At 41.4% G+C, this 17,513-nt stretch overlaps 1 protein-coding gene across 1 annotated transcript in view; it reads left to right on the plus strand.

Moving 5' to 3' along the window:
- KSR1 (kinase suppressor of ras 1) overlaps positions 1-17,513 on the plus strand; it is a 156,788-nt gene that overhangs the window by 127,883 nt on the left and 11,392 nt on the right. The window contains 3 exon segments of the mRNA XM_075194955.1: positions 15,885-16,018; positions 16,481-16,612; positions 17,008-17,143. Of these exon segments, the coding sequence (XP_075051056.1) occupies positions 15,885-16,018; positions 16,481-16,612; positions 17,008-17,143 (402 nt within the window).

Genomic DNA, 17,513 nt, shown 5'->3' on the forward strand with positions numbered 1-17,513 from the left:
CTCCAATCTGGCTACCGCTACCTCCATTCTACCGAAACTGCCCTGGCCAAGGTTACTAATGATCTCCTATCAGCCAAATCCAAGGGTCACTTCTCCGTACTCATCCTCCTTGACCTCTCTGCAGCCATTGACACCGTGGACCACCCCCTCTTGCTGCAAACTCTTCTCTCTCTCGGCCTCTCTGGTTCTGTCCATGCCTGGTTCGCCTCATACCTCGCTAATCGCTCCTTCTCTGTATCCACGTCTGGTTCTTCCTCCTCCCCCTACCCTCTCCCCGTAGGAGTCCCGCAGGGCTCTGTTCTTGGCCCTCTACTCTTTTCGCTCTACACTTCCTCCCTTGGTGCTCTCATCTCCTCCTTCGGTCTTCAGTATCACCTTTATGCTGACGACATTCAACTCTATATCTCCTCTCCTGATCTTTCCTCCACCCTCCTCGCTCGGGTATCCGACTGCCTCTCCGCCATCTCCTCCTGGATGTCCGAGCGCTTTCTCAAAATCAACATCTCTAAAACTGAACTCATTGTCTTTCCTCCGCCCAGACTCCCATCCCACCATGACCACTCTATTATCGTCAACAACACCACCATCTCCTCTGTCACCCAACTTCGCTGCCTGGGTGTCACCCTCGACTCCTCTCTCTCTTTTGCCCCCCACATTCATTCCCTTGCCCAAGCCTGTCGCTTCCAACTACGCAACATCGCCCGCATCCGTCCTTTTCTCTCTCAGGATGCCACCAAAACTGTCATCCACGCACTCATCATCTCCCGCCTCGATTATTGTAACCTCCTCCTCACTGGCCTTCTCCACTCCCGTCTCTCCCCCCTCCGCTCTATACTCAATGCGGCCGCAAGACTCATCTTCCTCTCACGCCGCTCCTCCCCTGCCTCCCCTCTCTGCCTTGCCTTACACTGGCTCCCCTTCCCCTACCTAATCCTTTTCAAACTCCTCACCACCACTTACAAGGCTCTCTCCAACTCTACTGCCCCTTATATCTCTAACCTCCTCTCCATTCATACTCCTGCCCGCTCCCTGCGCTCGGCCAACGACCGCCGCCTCTCCTCCACTCTTATCACCTCTTCCCACTCCAGAATCCAACACTTTTCCCGTGCAGCCTCCCTTCTCTGGAACGACCTCCCTCGTTCCATCCGTCTCTTTCCTACTCTGTGCTCCTTCAAACGTGCACTCAAAACTCACCTCTTCCTCAAAGCCTACCAACCATCTACTTAACCCCCATCTCCTCCCTTTGCTCGTCCTCCCTTCTCTCCTCTTGCCTCAACTGGCTCCTCTTGTGCCTGGTCTGTTTACCCTCCCTTAGGATGTAAGCTCGTATGAGCAGGGCCCCCTCCCCTCCTGTCTCCATACCTGTTCTTCCGCTCCGTCTTTACTGCATATGACTAGCCGGAGTTTCTGAAGTATTGGTACTTTTTGTTCATTGTTCTGTATGGTTTCACCCTGTATAGTCTACTGTTAGTACTGTGTGCGGCGCTGCGGATACCTTGTGGCGCCTAACAAATAAATGATAATAATAATAATAGTATACTACATATGCATGTACCAGTAAATGATCAAACAGACAAGTGTATCAGTATTTGAGTGAATAGTATGATTCCTGGACTGGGGAGGAGGTGGACAGAGGGAAAACAGAATCGGCACCACTTTATATTGAAATTGAACTTTACACTGTCACCATGTAATGCTACGTATATGAAATTGGCATTGCTTGTGTATGGCTGAAAAAGTTCGACTTTGATTCAAAGTAATATGCTGCCTATTATGTGACTCTATTGCAAACTAAGGGGCATATTCAATTAAGTGCAAAGTGCCTCCAGAACGAACCCGAAGACAATTCATGTTACTACAACACCACTGATTTCCGTTCGCTCCCCATATGGTTGCGAGGGGAAATCTACTATGTTATGGTAGTGTTATAACAAAAAAAATGCGTAGCCGCGATGTTGTGGCTTAATTGAATATGCCCCTAAGGACATCTGCTGCATTCTGGCCAGAGTTTGTCCCATGAGTCATATTCAGAGGGAGAGTTTCAGTTAGCCGCAATGTTCGTAAGAACATCGGGGCTGTGCATTTTTACCGGTAGTACAGTAAAACTATGCTATAATTTTTGCTCACACCCAATAGAGGTGCAAGCAAAATCAGCGGATATTTCACAAAAAATCTAAACGCAAAGTGTCTTCCTATGCGTATTTTTTGCTGATTGAATCTCAGCGGGAAGGTTATTTCAGGAATATGAATATTTTTAGTTGGGAGGAGTTGACCTGTTCTCTCAGGGGCAGCTCACCACCCATACTTATATGTAGCTGCTTGCCGTGTTGTCAGCATCGGATCATGGTGCATGTAACAAGTAAAGGGGGCACCAGCAAGAACCACAGCTCATAATTATTTTCTCCATTGCTGATAAATCTAACACTAAATATAGTAACAATATGTGTCTCAATTATATGGCTGTCATGGATTAAAATTAAAAAGCATAAAAATAATTTAATCTGTAAACTAAACATATCGGTCACATTTAGGTGACTTTCACAGCACTTACAAGCACTTCTGGCTGCTGATCACCACATCCAAAAGTGAAACAGGTTGACATGCTACCGAGTATCATTGTTCTCTATTTAAGTCTGTAGCAATTAGAGATGGGCGGGTCCGGTTCTCCGAGAACCGAACCCACCCGAACTTTGGGTATCCGAGTACCGAGCTGAGCAGCTCGGTACTCTCCCGCCCATTCCGAATCCAAATCGAGGCCGAACGTCATTGTGACGTCGTCGGATCTCGGGACTCGGTTCTCGCGATACTTCAACTTTATAAATACACGCCTCCACAGCAATCCATCGCCATTTGACAGAGGGAGAGAGCAGGGTGTAGTCATAGGCTAATTAGAGCAGGGACAGAGAATACCATATTGTTCTTGCAATTGCTCTAACCAAAATCGCTAGTGCAGAGAGGAGGATAGAGGTTTATTATTTTTTCTTCATATTTGGCACTCCCCAGCGCTTTTGGGGTGTCCCCCATAATTGTGCATTAATATTTCTGGCTGTCAAAAGTCATATCTGTCAGCAGTATCTACTAAATAATTTGTAGCACACCTCAGTGTTTTTGGGGTGTCCTCCCTAATTGTGCATTAATATTTCTGGCTGTCAAAAGTCATATCTGTCAGCAGTATCTACTCAATAATTTTTAGCACTCCTCAGTGTTTTTGGGGTGTCCTCCCTAATTGTGCATTAATATTTCTGGCTGTCAAAAGTCATATCTGTCAGCAGTATCTACTCAATAATTTTTAGCACTCCTCAGTGTTTTTGGGGTGTCCTCCCTAATTGTGCATTAATATTTCTGGCTGTCAAAAGTCATATCTGTCAGCAGTATCTACTAAATAATTTGTAGCACACCTCAGTGTTTTTGGGGTGTCCTCCCTAATTGTGCATTAATATTTCTGGCTGTCAAAAGTCATATCTGTCAGCAGTATCTACTCAATAATTTTTAGCACTCCTCAGTGTTTTTGGGGTGTCCTCCCTAATTGTGCATTAATATTTCTGGCTGTCAAAAGTCATATCTGTCAGCAGTATCTACTCAATAATTTTTAGCACTCCTCAGTGTTTTTGGGGTGTCCTCCCTAATTGTGCATTAATATTTCTGGCTGTCAAAAGTCATATCTGTCAGCAGTATCTACTCAATAATTTTTAGCACTCCTCAGTGTTTTTGGGGTGTCCTCCCTAATTGTGCATTAATATTTCTGGCTGTCAAAAGTCATATCTGTCAGCAGTATCTACTAAATAATTTGTAGCACACCTCAGTGTTTTTGGGGTGTCCTCCCTAATTGTGCATTAATATTTCTGGCTGTCAAAAGTCATATCTGTCAGCAGTATCTACTCAATAATTTTTAGCACTCCTCAGTGTTTTTGGGGTGTCCTCCCTAATTGTGCATTAATATTTCTGGCTGTCAAAAGTCATATCTGTCAGCAGTATCTACTCAATAATTTTTAGCACTCCTCAGTGTTTTTGGGGTGTCCTCCCTAATTGTGCATTAATATTTCTGGCTGTCAAAAGTCATATCTGTCAGCAGTATCTACTCAATAATTTTTAGCACTCCTCAGTGTTTTTGGGGTGTCCTCCCTAATTGTGCATTAATATTTCTGGCTGTCAAAAGTCATATCTGTCAGCAGTATCTACTCAATAATTTTTAGCACTCCTCAGTGTTTTTGGGGTGTCCTCCCTAATTGTGCATTAATATTTCTGGCTGTCAAAAGTCATATCTGTCAGCAGTATCTACTAAATAATTTGTAGCACACCTCAGTGTTTTTGGGGTGTCCTCCCTAATTGTGCATTAATATTTCTGGCTGTCAAAAGTCATATCTGTCAGCAGTATCTACTAAATAATTTGTAGCACACCTCAGTGTTTTTGGGGTGTCCTCCCTAATTGTGCATTAATATTTCTGGCTGTCAAAAGTCATATCTGTCAGCAGTATCTACTCAATAATTTTTAGCACTCCTCAGTGTTTTTGGGGTGTCCTCCCTAATTGTGCATTAATATTTCTGGCTGTCAAAAGTCATATCTGTCAGCAGTATCTACTCAATAATTTTTAGCACTCCTCAGTGTTTTTGGGGTGTCCTCCCTAATTGTGCATTAATATTTCTGGCTGTCAAAAGTCATATCTGTCAGCAGTATCTACTCAATAATTTTTAGCACTCCTCAGTGTTTTTGGGGTGTCCTCCCTAATTGTGCATTAATATTTCTGGCTGTCAAAAGTCATATCTGTCAGCAGTATCTACTCAATAATTTTTAGCACTCCTCAGTGTTTTTGGGGTGTCCTCCCTAATTGTGCATTAATATTTCTGGCTGTCAAAAGTCATATCTGTCAGCAGTATCTACTAAATAATTTGTAGCACACCTCAGTGTTTTTGGGGTGTCCTCCCTAATTGTGCATTAATATTTCTGGCTGTCAAAAGTCATATCTGTCAGCAGTATCTACTCAATAATTTTTAGCACTCCTCAGTGTTTTTGGGGTGTCCTCCCTAATTGTGCATTAATATTTCTGGCTGTCAAAAGTCATATCTGTCAGCAGTATCTACTAAATAATTTGTAGCACACCTCAGTGTTTTTGGGGTGTCCTCCCTAATTGTGCATTAATATTTCTGGCTGTCAAAAGTCATATCTGTCAGCAGTATCTACTCAATAATTTTTAGCACTCCTCAGTGTTTTTGGGGTGTCCTCCCTAATTGTGCATTAATATTTCTGGCTGTCAAAAGTCATATCTGTCAGCAGTATCTACTCAATAATTTTTAGCACTCCTCAGTGTTTTTGGGGTGTCCTCCCTAATTGTGCATTAATATTTCTGGCTGTCAAAAGTCATATCTGTCAGCAGTATCTACTCAATAATTTTTAGCACTCCTCAGTGTTTTTGGGGTGTCCTCCCTAATTGTGCATTAATATTTCTGGCTGTCAAAAGTCATATCTGTCAGCAGTATCTACTCAATAATTTTTAGCACTCCTCAGTGTTTTTGGGGTGTCCTCCCTAATTGTGCATTAATATTTCTGGCTGTCAAAAGTCATATCTGTCAGCAGTATCTACTCAATAATTTTTAGCACTCCTCAGTGGTTTGCGCTCAGAATGGATTCAAAGCAGTCCACATATGATCTAAATGAGCAACCAGGTTCTGTCACCAGTCCTGATGTTAGTGTTCCCAGTACGTCATCTGGCCAAGGCGATGTCAAACAACAGAGTGTTTTCAAATTAGTGCAAAAAACAAAAACCAAAAAAAAATTTACTGTATTGAAGCGAAAAAGAAGTGTAACTGAGCAAAAGTTAAGTGACGATAAAAAAAAAATTGCAAGCATGCCATTCTACACACGCAGTGGCAAAGAGAGAATGAGGCCTTCACCTTTGGCTATTAGTGGCAGATCCCAAAAAGTTACCCAGGCTACAATTGGTGCACAACTACTGTTACGCGTCAAAGCTGAGCTGCAAGATACCAGTGAGGCATTACAGGAGAATATTTGCTCTGATTCACAAATGACAACAATCCCTGTGGAGAGTCCATCCAACAGTGGGATGTCTAATCGTGAGCATTCTGCTGATGTGTGCCTTAATAGCCCGAGTGTAGCCGGTGATACCCAAATTGAGGATGCCACTTTGGAATTAGAAGAGGATGAGGGGGAGATTTGTGTAGGCGACGAGGGCGCTAATGAGGATGTTGATGAGGATGAGGTTGTTTGTGTAAGTCCTGCACCAGTGGCAGCAGTTCTGGCACGTGACAAGAAAAAGGCCATTGTCATGCCTGGGCATAAAACAAAAAAATCCACTTCTTATGTGTGGAATTATTTCTACCCAAATCCAGACAACAATTGTATAGCCATTTGTAGTGTATGTGAAGCCACAGTCAGTCGAGGGAGGGACCTTAACCATCTTGGAACCTCGTCTATGTTACGCCATTTAACGAGAGTTCATGGCAAAGTGTTGGGAAAAGCTGAAAGTTCTTCCCAAAAGAATACAAGCACTCCCTCATCAGCTAAGACCCTCCGCTCACCGACATACCGACGGCTACAAAATACACCCACCACACCATCCTCATCAATATCCTCAGTAGCGCTCGGAGTTAGCCCGGCATCCCACTTAAGGCTGGATGACTCCGGCACTATTATTGATTCCTCTGAAGAAAGCGTTAGTCCTGCTGCTGCTGTTGCTGCTGCTGGGGGTGAATCGTCATCCCAGAGGCAGGTGAATAAAATGAGCAGTCCTACATTTCAGCAATTAACTGTGAAACAATCATTTGCGAGGGGAAGCAAATATGACAGCAGTCACCCAGTCGCCAAGCGAATCACAGACGCCATGGCTGCAATGTTAGTGTTAGATCTGCGTCCAATCTCCACAATAAACGCAGCTGGTTTTTCACAGTTAATTGAGGTTTTGTGTCCGCGTTACAGAATTCCATCGCGACACCATTTCTCCCGTAAAGCTATTCCACAACTATACCAAAAAGTGTGTAAAAATGTAGAGATTGCGCTGAAAAATGCCATTCTGCCCACTGTTCACTTAACCACAGATATGTGGACAAGTGGAAGTGGCCAAACCAAAGACTATATGACTGTGACAGCCCACTGGGTTGGTCATTCACCTTCACCAGCAGGAACAGCAGCAGCATGTACACCACTACGTAACATTTGTCACAGGCAGGCCACTCTTTGTATCACCGGCTTCACTAACAGGCATACGGCTGACAATTTGTTACGCAAACTGAGAGATGTGATTGATGCATGGCTTATACCACTCGGACTCTCCCCAGGGTATGTCATTTCAGATAACGCCAACAATATAGTGCGAGCATTACAGCTGGGTGATTTCCAACATATTCCCTGTTTTGCTCACACCATCAACTTGGTGGTGCAGAGCTTCCTACGAAATAACCGTGAGGTGCAGGAGATGCTTTCGGTGGCCCGTAAAATTTCAGGCCATTTCAGGCATTCAGCCACAGCATGTAGGAGATTACAGCAGCTCCAAGAGCAGTTTAACTTGCCCTGCCACCAACTTAAGCAAGAGGTGGTAACTCGGTGGAATTCCACCCTGTACATGCTTCAGAGGATGGAGGAACAGCGCAAAGCCATCCAAGCATATTGCACAAGTCATGACATTGGGAAAGGAGGGGGGATGTATTTCACTCTTGCACAGTGGGGAATCCTTTCAGTGCTGTGCAAGGTGCTGAAACCATTTGAAGTTGTGACATGTGAGGTCAGTGCAGACTCTGCTAGTTTGAGCCAAGTCATTCCTTTAATTAGACTATTGGAAAAGCAGCTTGAGAAAATGAAGGAGGAGCTGAAAGCAAGCAATTCAGCAAAGTATGTTGGCCTTGTCGATCAAGTACTTAATTCGCTTCACAATGATCCTCGAGTTATTAAGATCTTGAACTCGGATCAGTACGTTTTGGCCACTGTGCTTGATCCAAGGTTTAAAACCTACATTGAGTCTTTACTTGTAAATGAGCGAGATGTGAACTTTTGCAAGGAGCTATTGCTCAGCAAGTTGGCCGCTGAACTGGGCCTCGGCTTGACGACGTGTCCTCCTTCACTTTCTCAAGCTGTTGCTCGTAAAAAATTAAATTTCCAAAAAAGAAGCAGGGAAGACACAGGGGGCAGACGAGAACAATTTAACATCTGGGCTGGTTTGAAGGATTTTTCAAAAAAATGTGTCACTTTGCCCATAAGTCCATCCAATATGAGTATAAACATGCAAAGGATGGTGGAGGATTACTTTCAAGAGGTAGTTGATATGGAAATGTCAGACAGTCCCTTTCCTTACTGGGAAGAAAAGCAGGCCATTTGGAAACCCATGTACAAACTTGCTTTGCAATACCTAAGCTGCCCACCCTCCAGTGTGTACTCTGAACGAGTGTTCAGCACAGCAGGGAACTTAGTCAGTGATCGCCGTAGAAGGTTACTTCCCAAAAATGTGGAGAAAATGATGTTTATAAAAATGAACTACATCTTCCACGAGGAAGGCCTTCACCATCCAAGACATCCAAGCACTGACTGTTCTCTAATGGCGGATTCAAGCGGCGATGAATTGATAGTCTGTGATGATGACGTACACACTGATGAGGGTGAGGATGAAGCTGAAGATGATGCCGATAACATCTTTTTAAAACTTTCTATGTAAGTGTAGGGTGCAATCTACCCCCAAAGAGGAAAGGGACTTGTGGCATTTCCATATCACATACCATCTTGAAAGGCTGCTGTTAGGGCAATTTATCCTTAAGGGTAGGGTGTCATAGACAGAGTGACCCTAAACTGGCTTTGTCCATTTTTCATAATATTGTACAGTCTATAATGGCTGAATTTTTTAGTATTTTATACAAGTGGAGGGGGGCCTAGAGAGACAGAAACCAAACTGGCTTTCTCCATGTCAATTAATATTGTACAGTCTATAATGGCTGAATTTTTTGGTATTTTATACAAGTGGAGGGGGGCCTAGAGAGACAGAGTGACCCCAAACTGTCTTTCTCCATGTCAATTAATATTGTACAGTCTATAATGGCTGAATTTTTTAGTATTTTATACAAGTGGAGGGGGGCCTAGAGAGACAGAAACCAAACTGGCTTTCTCCATGTCAATTAATATTGTACAGTCTATAATGGCTGAATTTTTTGGTATTTTATACAAGTGGAGGGGGGCCTAGAGAGACAGAGTGACCCCAAACTGTCTTTCTCCATGTCAATTAATATTGTACAGTCTATAATGGCTGAATTTTTTAGTATTTTATACAAGTGGAGGGGGGCCTAGAGAGACAGAAACCAAACTGGCTTTCTCCATGTCAATTAATATTGTACAGTCTATAATGGCTGAATTTTTTGGTATTTTATACAAGTGGAGGGGGGCCTAGAGAGACAGAGTGACCCCAAACTGTCTTTCTCCATGTCAATTAATATTGTACAGTCTATAATGGCTGAATTTTTTAGTATTTTATACAAGTGGAGGGGGGCCTAGAGAGACAGAAACCAAACTGGCTTTCTCCATGTCAATTAATATTGTACAGTCTATAATGGCTGAATTTTTTGCTATTTTATACAAGTGGAGGGGGGCCTTGAGAGACAGAAACCAAACTGGCTTTTTCCATTTCTTTACATATTTAACTATAAGTGTAGGGTGTAATATACATTCAAAGACGATGGCTGCATTGCCAATATGCATAGATGGAGAGGAAGACAATCTGTTTTGTGTGTAGAATAGGCCTACCAACGAAGAATTAAACTGTTTTTTTGGATGATTTATTACCTCAACAATTAGATTACTTGTCTCTAAAACAGTTGGAGCACTAAATTGGGTTAATTTAGGCCCAAAAACATGGATTTTCCCAAAAAATAGCAAAACAAAACCAAACAAAACCAAAACCAAAACACGCAATGGCGGTTTTGCAAAACCAAAACCAAAACCAAAACACGACGGTAATCCAGATCCAAAACCGAATCCAAAACCAAAACACGGGGGTCAGTGACCATCTCTAGTAGCAATGCACTCTGTTTGACCAATAATATCAGGAATTAAATCTAGTAATATATAACAGTAATATTTCAAAATATGTGGAATTTATTTTAAAACTTATAGTTTTGTGAAAACTTTCTTTTTGAGAGTGATTTATTTAACGTGTGGATTTTTATTGGATTGTATATAAATTGTTTTAAAACATAATTATTTTTAACATAATGGTTTATTTTATGTTCAAGGCAGTGGTGTTGCTGTGGAAAATACCATGGCACTAGTTTTGCTATTTTGGTTATGGGATATTGTGAGTTTAAACACATATAGGATAATTATCCAATATATATCTTTGGATCAGGTTTATCAAAGATATTTGGCTGATATAGTATGGTAGTGTAGAAGAATTGCATATATACCTAACAGGGTCATGCTCAGAAAATCTCCTTTTAGTTTTATATATTTAGTCCACAATGAAAAATAAATTACTAAGACACAATTTAAACTGGTGGATAACAATACATACTCAAATGCCACAAGTAATCCTAAATGCTGATGGATAAAAAACATTCCAAAGAGTCAGATGATTCAAATAACAAGGAATTGTACAGAAAATAGGGATTGTATTATAAGCAATAAGATGATTGTTTGCTTTAATATCTTTGCATTAAATCCATATTCTCTAATACACGGTAGATGGGATTAAGCCAAAATCTTTAATGAAGAGTAGCTGTGAAAAGCAAAAGAAAAGACGGATGTTTGAAAATAGCTTAATTACAGCATATAATAAGAACCATAGATCAATTGGGAGGATTGTTGGGAAACTATGGCGGTTACGGAATATGGACACAATAATTGAACCACTGCTGGATCAGAAACCTGGCTTTATTTATGTCAAACCCACAAATAGCAACTTCTGTGAAGATGTTTGTTTATAAGGAAGACTAAATATATGGAGAAGATGTGGTAAATGTAGTGTGTAAATATTGTGTAGATACAGCTACGGAATGTACATCAAAAGTAATGGAAAGGACCGCAACTATATGTTGATATGTCCATGTGGATTTCTGTAAATTGCAGTGTCAAGTAGGATCCTAATGAGAATTTCCAAGCATTGGAGGGATAAAATACTTAGAGAAGTTACATGAGGGGTCTGATTCATCAAGGCATGCATCTGCCGATTTTAATTGTATCGTCCACAAAATCTCTCTGCGCATCTAGGTGATCTGTCCGAACACGCAGCCGATAGAGCTGCGTTCACGTGCATAAAGGACACTTACCACAGCCTACAATTTTGGGGAGTAAACTGGGCGGAGAAGGAGCGTTTTGCCATAGTCAATATACTTTAGGGGCGTGTCCAACTCAAGCACCCACCGCCACGTTCGAAACTAGCTCTGAGCATCTCAAAGTTGCTTGTTTGTCAACACTACTGATCAGGACTTCAATCTCGTATGCATGCTATAGCATGTGTTTGCAATTACGAGCAATTGTAAAAATGTATTTTATGCTCAGTAGACATTAACGACATTCTAATAAATGTATTTCATGGAAAAATAAATAAAATAAAATAGAATACACTTTTTTTAATAGCTCTCTAAGCGCAGAGAGGTGCAACTGGGAGATCAGTCTCAGTCAGAGTGCAAACTGAGACAGATCCTTGGCTCAAAGTGCTATTTGCACTGATCAGTTGGACTTGTGTCCAACTCTACATCAGGCCCAATATGGTTACATCCACACCTGCTGTTAGCCATGAATGTTTGTTTGCATGCGTGACAATGGGTGATGAATACTGCCCGGTTTTATGGTACTAGTTCTGCATCTGTGGCTATGTAAACAAAAGTTATTGTTCTGAAGGTATCATAAAAGAAGCTCAAGAAATAACTAGTATATGTTTAATGTAAAGTTTTGTGTGTTTAGCCTTCATAATATATGTGAAAGTGTCCATAAATCTGATTGTGCTGTAAACTTACATTGATCTTGTTTACTTAACTCCCACTCAGTCAGGAGGTACTTGCCAGATGAGATTCGATGACAGAGGGCACAGTGACATCAACATTTTGCTTGATTAAGGCAAATCAAACATTTTGTTTTAGTCGTTTTTTAAAAGTTTTCCGAAGCATTGCATCTACTGGGAACCATTACCACTTGTTGCCAGCGATAAGATCGCCCATGAACAGCATTACAGCACAAATTACTGTGCAAGAACTTGTGAAATGGAATAATTAAATTATGTTTACATAAATTGTCACTTTTGACACTCCTAGTTTGGATGGTCTCCTCAATATATAATCCACAGGGGGATTTGAAGGACTATACAACAAAAGATGTTCCACATGTAAAGTGCTCTCTAATGGGATAAGTTTTGCCCATATTTCGATGAATTCTTTTATCACCTTTTAATATTTTATCAATAAGGTCAATATACATTGGGACATAGATCATTTACATCTGGCCATACAACTTCTCCTTATGAGTGTGAATAATTGATTCAATTATCAGATTTTCTATGTTCATTTTATTTTTAATTACCTATATTAAATGCTTTTTTTTTGTTCAGTTATCTGACATTATACTTGATGATTACCCAATCAATAGTCCACATGATATGTATATAATGATTATACACAATGTAAGACAAAGATTGTGGTATTTCTATTTAGCCCTTGAACATATATCCATCAGGGTAGGCAATGTGCGTGTGTTAGAATATATCTAATTGGCAATGTGCATGAAGTCATTATGATTGCCTGGATCTCATTGCTTAGTTTTTGCATGTTGCCACATTGCTGTTTATCTGCTTAACCACGGAGTCCTGAAATATTGCAGCTAGTGTAATAAATGACTCTTTATGTTTAATATGTTGGATATTTGTTCATACACCATGGACACGGTCTTATTTGTATTTGTTACTTTGAATCCATGCAGCACATTGACGGTGCTGACAAATTGTTGCAAATGTTTTTGTATTATTATTATTATTATTATTATTATTATTTTTTATTTTTTTTATTTATAAGGCGCCACTATGTATCCGTAGCGCCGTACAGGGATAGACAGAAACACGATACAGGGTGAGACAGCACGGTACAGTTAACAAAAAGCACAGTAACTCAGAAGCTCAAAGTACAGCTAGATGAAAGGTGAGAGCCCCCAGCGGTGAAGCTAGAGGGGCAGAAGGGCAGGAGGACCTCACGGAGGAGACAAGGAGCTGGAGAGCAGAGTTAAGGTGGTGGAGAACAGGAGGAGAGGAGGCCCTGCTCGAAGGAGCGTACAATCTAAGGGGAGGGTAGGACGGACAGAGACACAAGGGTAGGAGGAGGAAAGGGGGAGAACGCAGAGAGGGAGAGGGGGGAGAGGAGAATGAAGAGGAGGGAGGCAGGAGGAGGGCAGGATAGGGAGGGCGGTAGGTGGGAGGCTGGAAGGAGGTTGGTTAGGTGGGGGACTGGAAGGCTTTGAGGAAGAGGTGGGTTTTTAAGGCCCGTTTGAAGCTGGACAAGTTGGGGGATGTTCTGATGGAGTAGGGGAGCTGGTTCCAGTGGAGGGGGGCAGCGCGGGAGAAGTCTTGGATGCGAGCATGGGAGGAGGTAACCAGGGGGGAGGAGAGGCGACGGTCATTAGCCGAACGCAGAGGGCGGGATGGAGCATGGATGGAAATGAGGTTGGAGATGTAGGGAGCAGTGGAGTTGGAGAGGGCCTTGAAAGTAAGTGTGAGGAGCTTGAACACTATTCTGTAGGGGAAGGGGAGCCAGTGAAGGGATTGGTATAGGGGGGAGACAGAAGAGGAGCGGCGAGAAAGGAAAATGAGTCGAGCGGCTGCATTGAGTACAGAGCGAAGGGGAGCGAGATGAGTGCGGGGGAGGCCGGTAAGGAGGAGGTTGCAGTAGTCCAAGCGGGAGATGATAAGAGCGTGGACAAGAGCCTTAGTGGCATCTTGGGAGAGGAAGGGCCGAATGCGTGCGATATTCCGCAGCTGGAAGCGGCAGGATTTGGCGAGAGAGAGAATGTGAGGAGCAAAGGAGAGAGAGGAGTCAAGGATGACACCGAGGCAGCGAAGTTGAGGAACAGGGGAAATAGAGGAGTTGAGAACAGAGATAGAAAGGTCGGAAGGGGAGGGGGAATGAGCGGAAGGAAAAACAATAAGTTCGGTTTTAGCGAGATTAAGTTTGAGGAATCTAGAGGACATCCAGGAGGAGATGACCTGTAAATACTGACCTGCATATTGTACTGACACCTGCAATCAATATAACTCTTAACTCTTAATTATTTGTATTCTGTTATTATTTAGTTGTTAGGTTTTGGGGGGGTTTATGGGATTTCTGGAGATGGACAATCCTAAATAGGTATAAAATATAAAAATGTTGCTAGAAATGTATTATCTTAGAATTACTAATTGCGGTGTGCTACTTGCTTTGCTGGCCCTGATTATGTGGTTGTATCAGAGAAGAGCCTGTCTGTGCTGTATGTTTTGCTAGTATTAGAGTAATAACGTGATAACTAGGGATATTGTCGCTAATCCGCTTTGGAGTTTACATGTCAGTAGTGAAATCTCTGCAGTAAATAAATGACTGAAGATAAAAGAACCAAGAAAAAAATTGTATTAAATGTATATAAATTCAAATATTAATTGAGCTGTAAAACAGCCAATTAGAGATTAAGTAAAATGACCTTTCTTGCGGCATAAAAACTGTATTGTAGTGTTCAGCATTTAGAGCTATCTATGGTAAATCCTTGCCAGGGCCTCATGGTGCATGCATCCATGTTTCCCAGAACTCTGTAATTCAGAACTCTCAACTCAGTTTAGTTCAGTGCTTCTGAATTGCAGTGGAGAGTGGGTGTGAGAAGGGGGACTAACCCCAAACCTCTCTCAATTGCACCCCATGACTGGTCCTCACACTCCTAGCCCCCCGCAGGAACTGTAAAAGAAACTGATAGGGGGCAGGGGCGCAATAGTAAAACTTTTTTCATAGGCAATAGTGCAGCTTTAAGTAAATTAATAAGATTAAAATTAAACTAATCCAAATTTAGCAAGAGAAATATAGCATTGTTTGTGCAGCATCTGGGCTCCCATCCAGCAGGCAAAAGCACTGACTTCCTGCAATGAATGCTGTCCAGCTTCATCAGACTGGCGGGCATGCCCCGACTTTGAGAACAGAGCACAGCCCTCTGTGAACAGCGCACATCTTGCTTCCGCACCTGCGTGGCAGGGTGGCAAGTTACACTAGTCAAGCACACAAACACTAAGCATTAATGCCACTCCATCATTTGCTTAACCTCAAATCTTTCCTTGGTGGAATTTCAAGGAAAGAACAACGTTTTATAACTATTGGTAGCTGAAAATCAAGTGTCCATTATGAAAATGAAATCCAAATTAAAATCAAACTGAATGCTGAAAAAATGAAACAATGCTTACCTTATTCAAACATTGGAAACGTCTAAGCAGCAATTAACAGACTTCAGCAGTTGCAGACCATAGAATGCCCAAGATCCAAAATGTAAAAAACTGGTTCCTTTAGAACCCAGGTGCAAACCCGTATGTTCCAATTTGCATGCTCATTTCCTGATACACCGCTCTTACTTTGGCTTTCACACTACAATAGCACTCAGACTCCATAAGGGTCTTGTAGGCTCAAAAGAGGATGACAGAGGACGCAGCAAGCTTCAGCCTCATAATTGAGGCCGTTTTTGAGAGGGGTTGTCAAGAGACAACACCACAGACATCAGTCCAGAGAGGAAGAACTAGGAATTACTTTGTGGCTTAACACACAAGTCTGTATCTGTTAATAGTTCTGAATAAACCAATACTTGTGTTCCACTTTTATATTCTTCCTATCTCTACACCTGTAAAATGGCCAGCGCTCTCAATAATTACTGTCAGCAGATGGTTATATCTAATATTGTATATTTTCTCTAGGGTATGGGCTACCTGCATGCCAAGGGTATCGTTCACAAAGATTTGAAATCCAAGAATGTTTTCTATGAAAATGGAAAAGTGATCATCACAGACTTTGGTCTGTTTGGAATTTCAGGAGTTGTACAAGAGGGAAGGTGAGACCATTTAAGTGTGATGATATGAGGATGGAGAGGTCATGAATACCTGGCCAAGGTTATGCCAGCTTGTATACTTACTGTGATTTCACAGCTAGATTACATACATTCTTAAGTATTCATGAAACTAGTCCATGAGGTTAAGTAGAACAGGTTGTATTCTGAATACAGAAAGATTACGCTTGTCCCACTGAACTGATGAAGTACAAGGAAGCTTTAAGCAAAAGTCACAAATGTCCTGAAGAATAAATGCATGTGAAAATCTATAACTGTAATGAAAATATGTGTTTCCTCTCCTTTATTGTGTGTGACCAACCAGTTGTCTTAGTATATCAATGTATGTCTCTTTAGATAGATATATCAAGTACCTACATGCAGCTATTGTTGTGACACAGGGTATTGGCAGTAACTTTACCGTTACCTATTGAAGGTTCCATCATTTTTTTTTTGTTTCTCCAATAGGCGTGAGAATGAGTTGAAGATAAGCCATGATTGGTTGTGTTATTTGGCTCCAGAAATAGTGCGTGAGATGGCTCCTGGCAAAGATGAAGACCAACTCCCATTTTCCAAGGCTGCTGACGTTTATGCTTTTGGGTGAGTTTAAAACCACTGCCTGACTCATGTAAACCTTGATGTATTGTGTTGTCTTATTCATGTAACAACGATCCAATAAGATAAGCACAATCTGCACTACAGTGTACTATATCATGTTTCTCTATGTAGTATTTGAATGTTTCGTCTATCTTCACTCCAAATAAATATTTTGCATTTTCTTAGCGTTTTGACCAGATGTAGATGACATTTTCTGTCTTTGATGATTAACTATAATTTCAGCTTAAATGATAATACTGTATTTAAATTTGTTTCACTGTTTTTTCATTCTACTAGTTGTCGTCTATATTTGTATGCATTGTGTGCGTTGGTCATATATAGCAATGAAAATGTAAAAAGTAAATACATGAAATCTTATCATTTTTGTTTCTATACAGGACTGTGTGGTATGAACTGCAAGCTCGGGATTGGTCATTTAAAATCCAAGCAGCTGAGGCTCTTATCTGGCAAGTTGGAAGTGGCGAAGGTGTGAAGCAGGTGTTGTCTACTATAAGTTTGGGCAAAGAAGTCACTGTAAGTATGTTTTAACTTGTTATGTGTTGAGATGCAGAAAAACTGCTTATTCCTTTTGTTTTTGAAAGTTGGTTTCAGCCACAAGTTCTGTATGCTGATGAAAGGGTTAAGTGCCTTTTAATTTCCCTGTAATGTGAATACAGAGAAGAATTCATTACTATATTTTCATTGAACTATTAAAGGTGCGATCAATTGTCAGCAAAGTAACACCTGCAAGTATACGGCCATTGTTTCTGTTGCTGTCCCCTAATTCATTTATCTATTCTTGAAATTCTCCACCTAATCTTATTTAAGTGTAATAAACCTCCCCACAATACAGTGTGTTGTACAGTATGTTTCTTTGCTTAAATCCTACACAAAGTAATAGTCT

The sequence above is a fragment of the Mixophyes fleayi genome, chromosome 2 (genome assembly GCF_038048845.1).
Source record: "Mixophyes fleayi isolate aMixFle1 chromosome 2, aMixFle1.hap1, whole genome shotgun sequence".
Lineage (NCBI taxonomy): Eukaryota > Metazoa > Chordata > Amphibia > Anura > Limnodynastidae > Mixophyes > Mixophyes fleayi.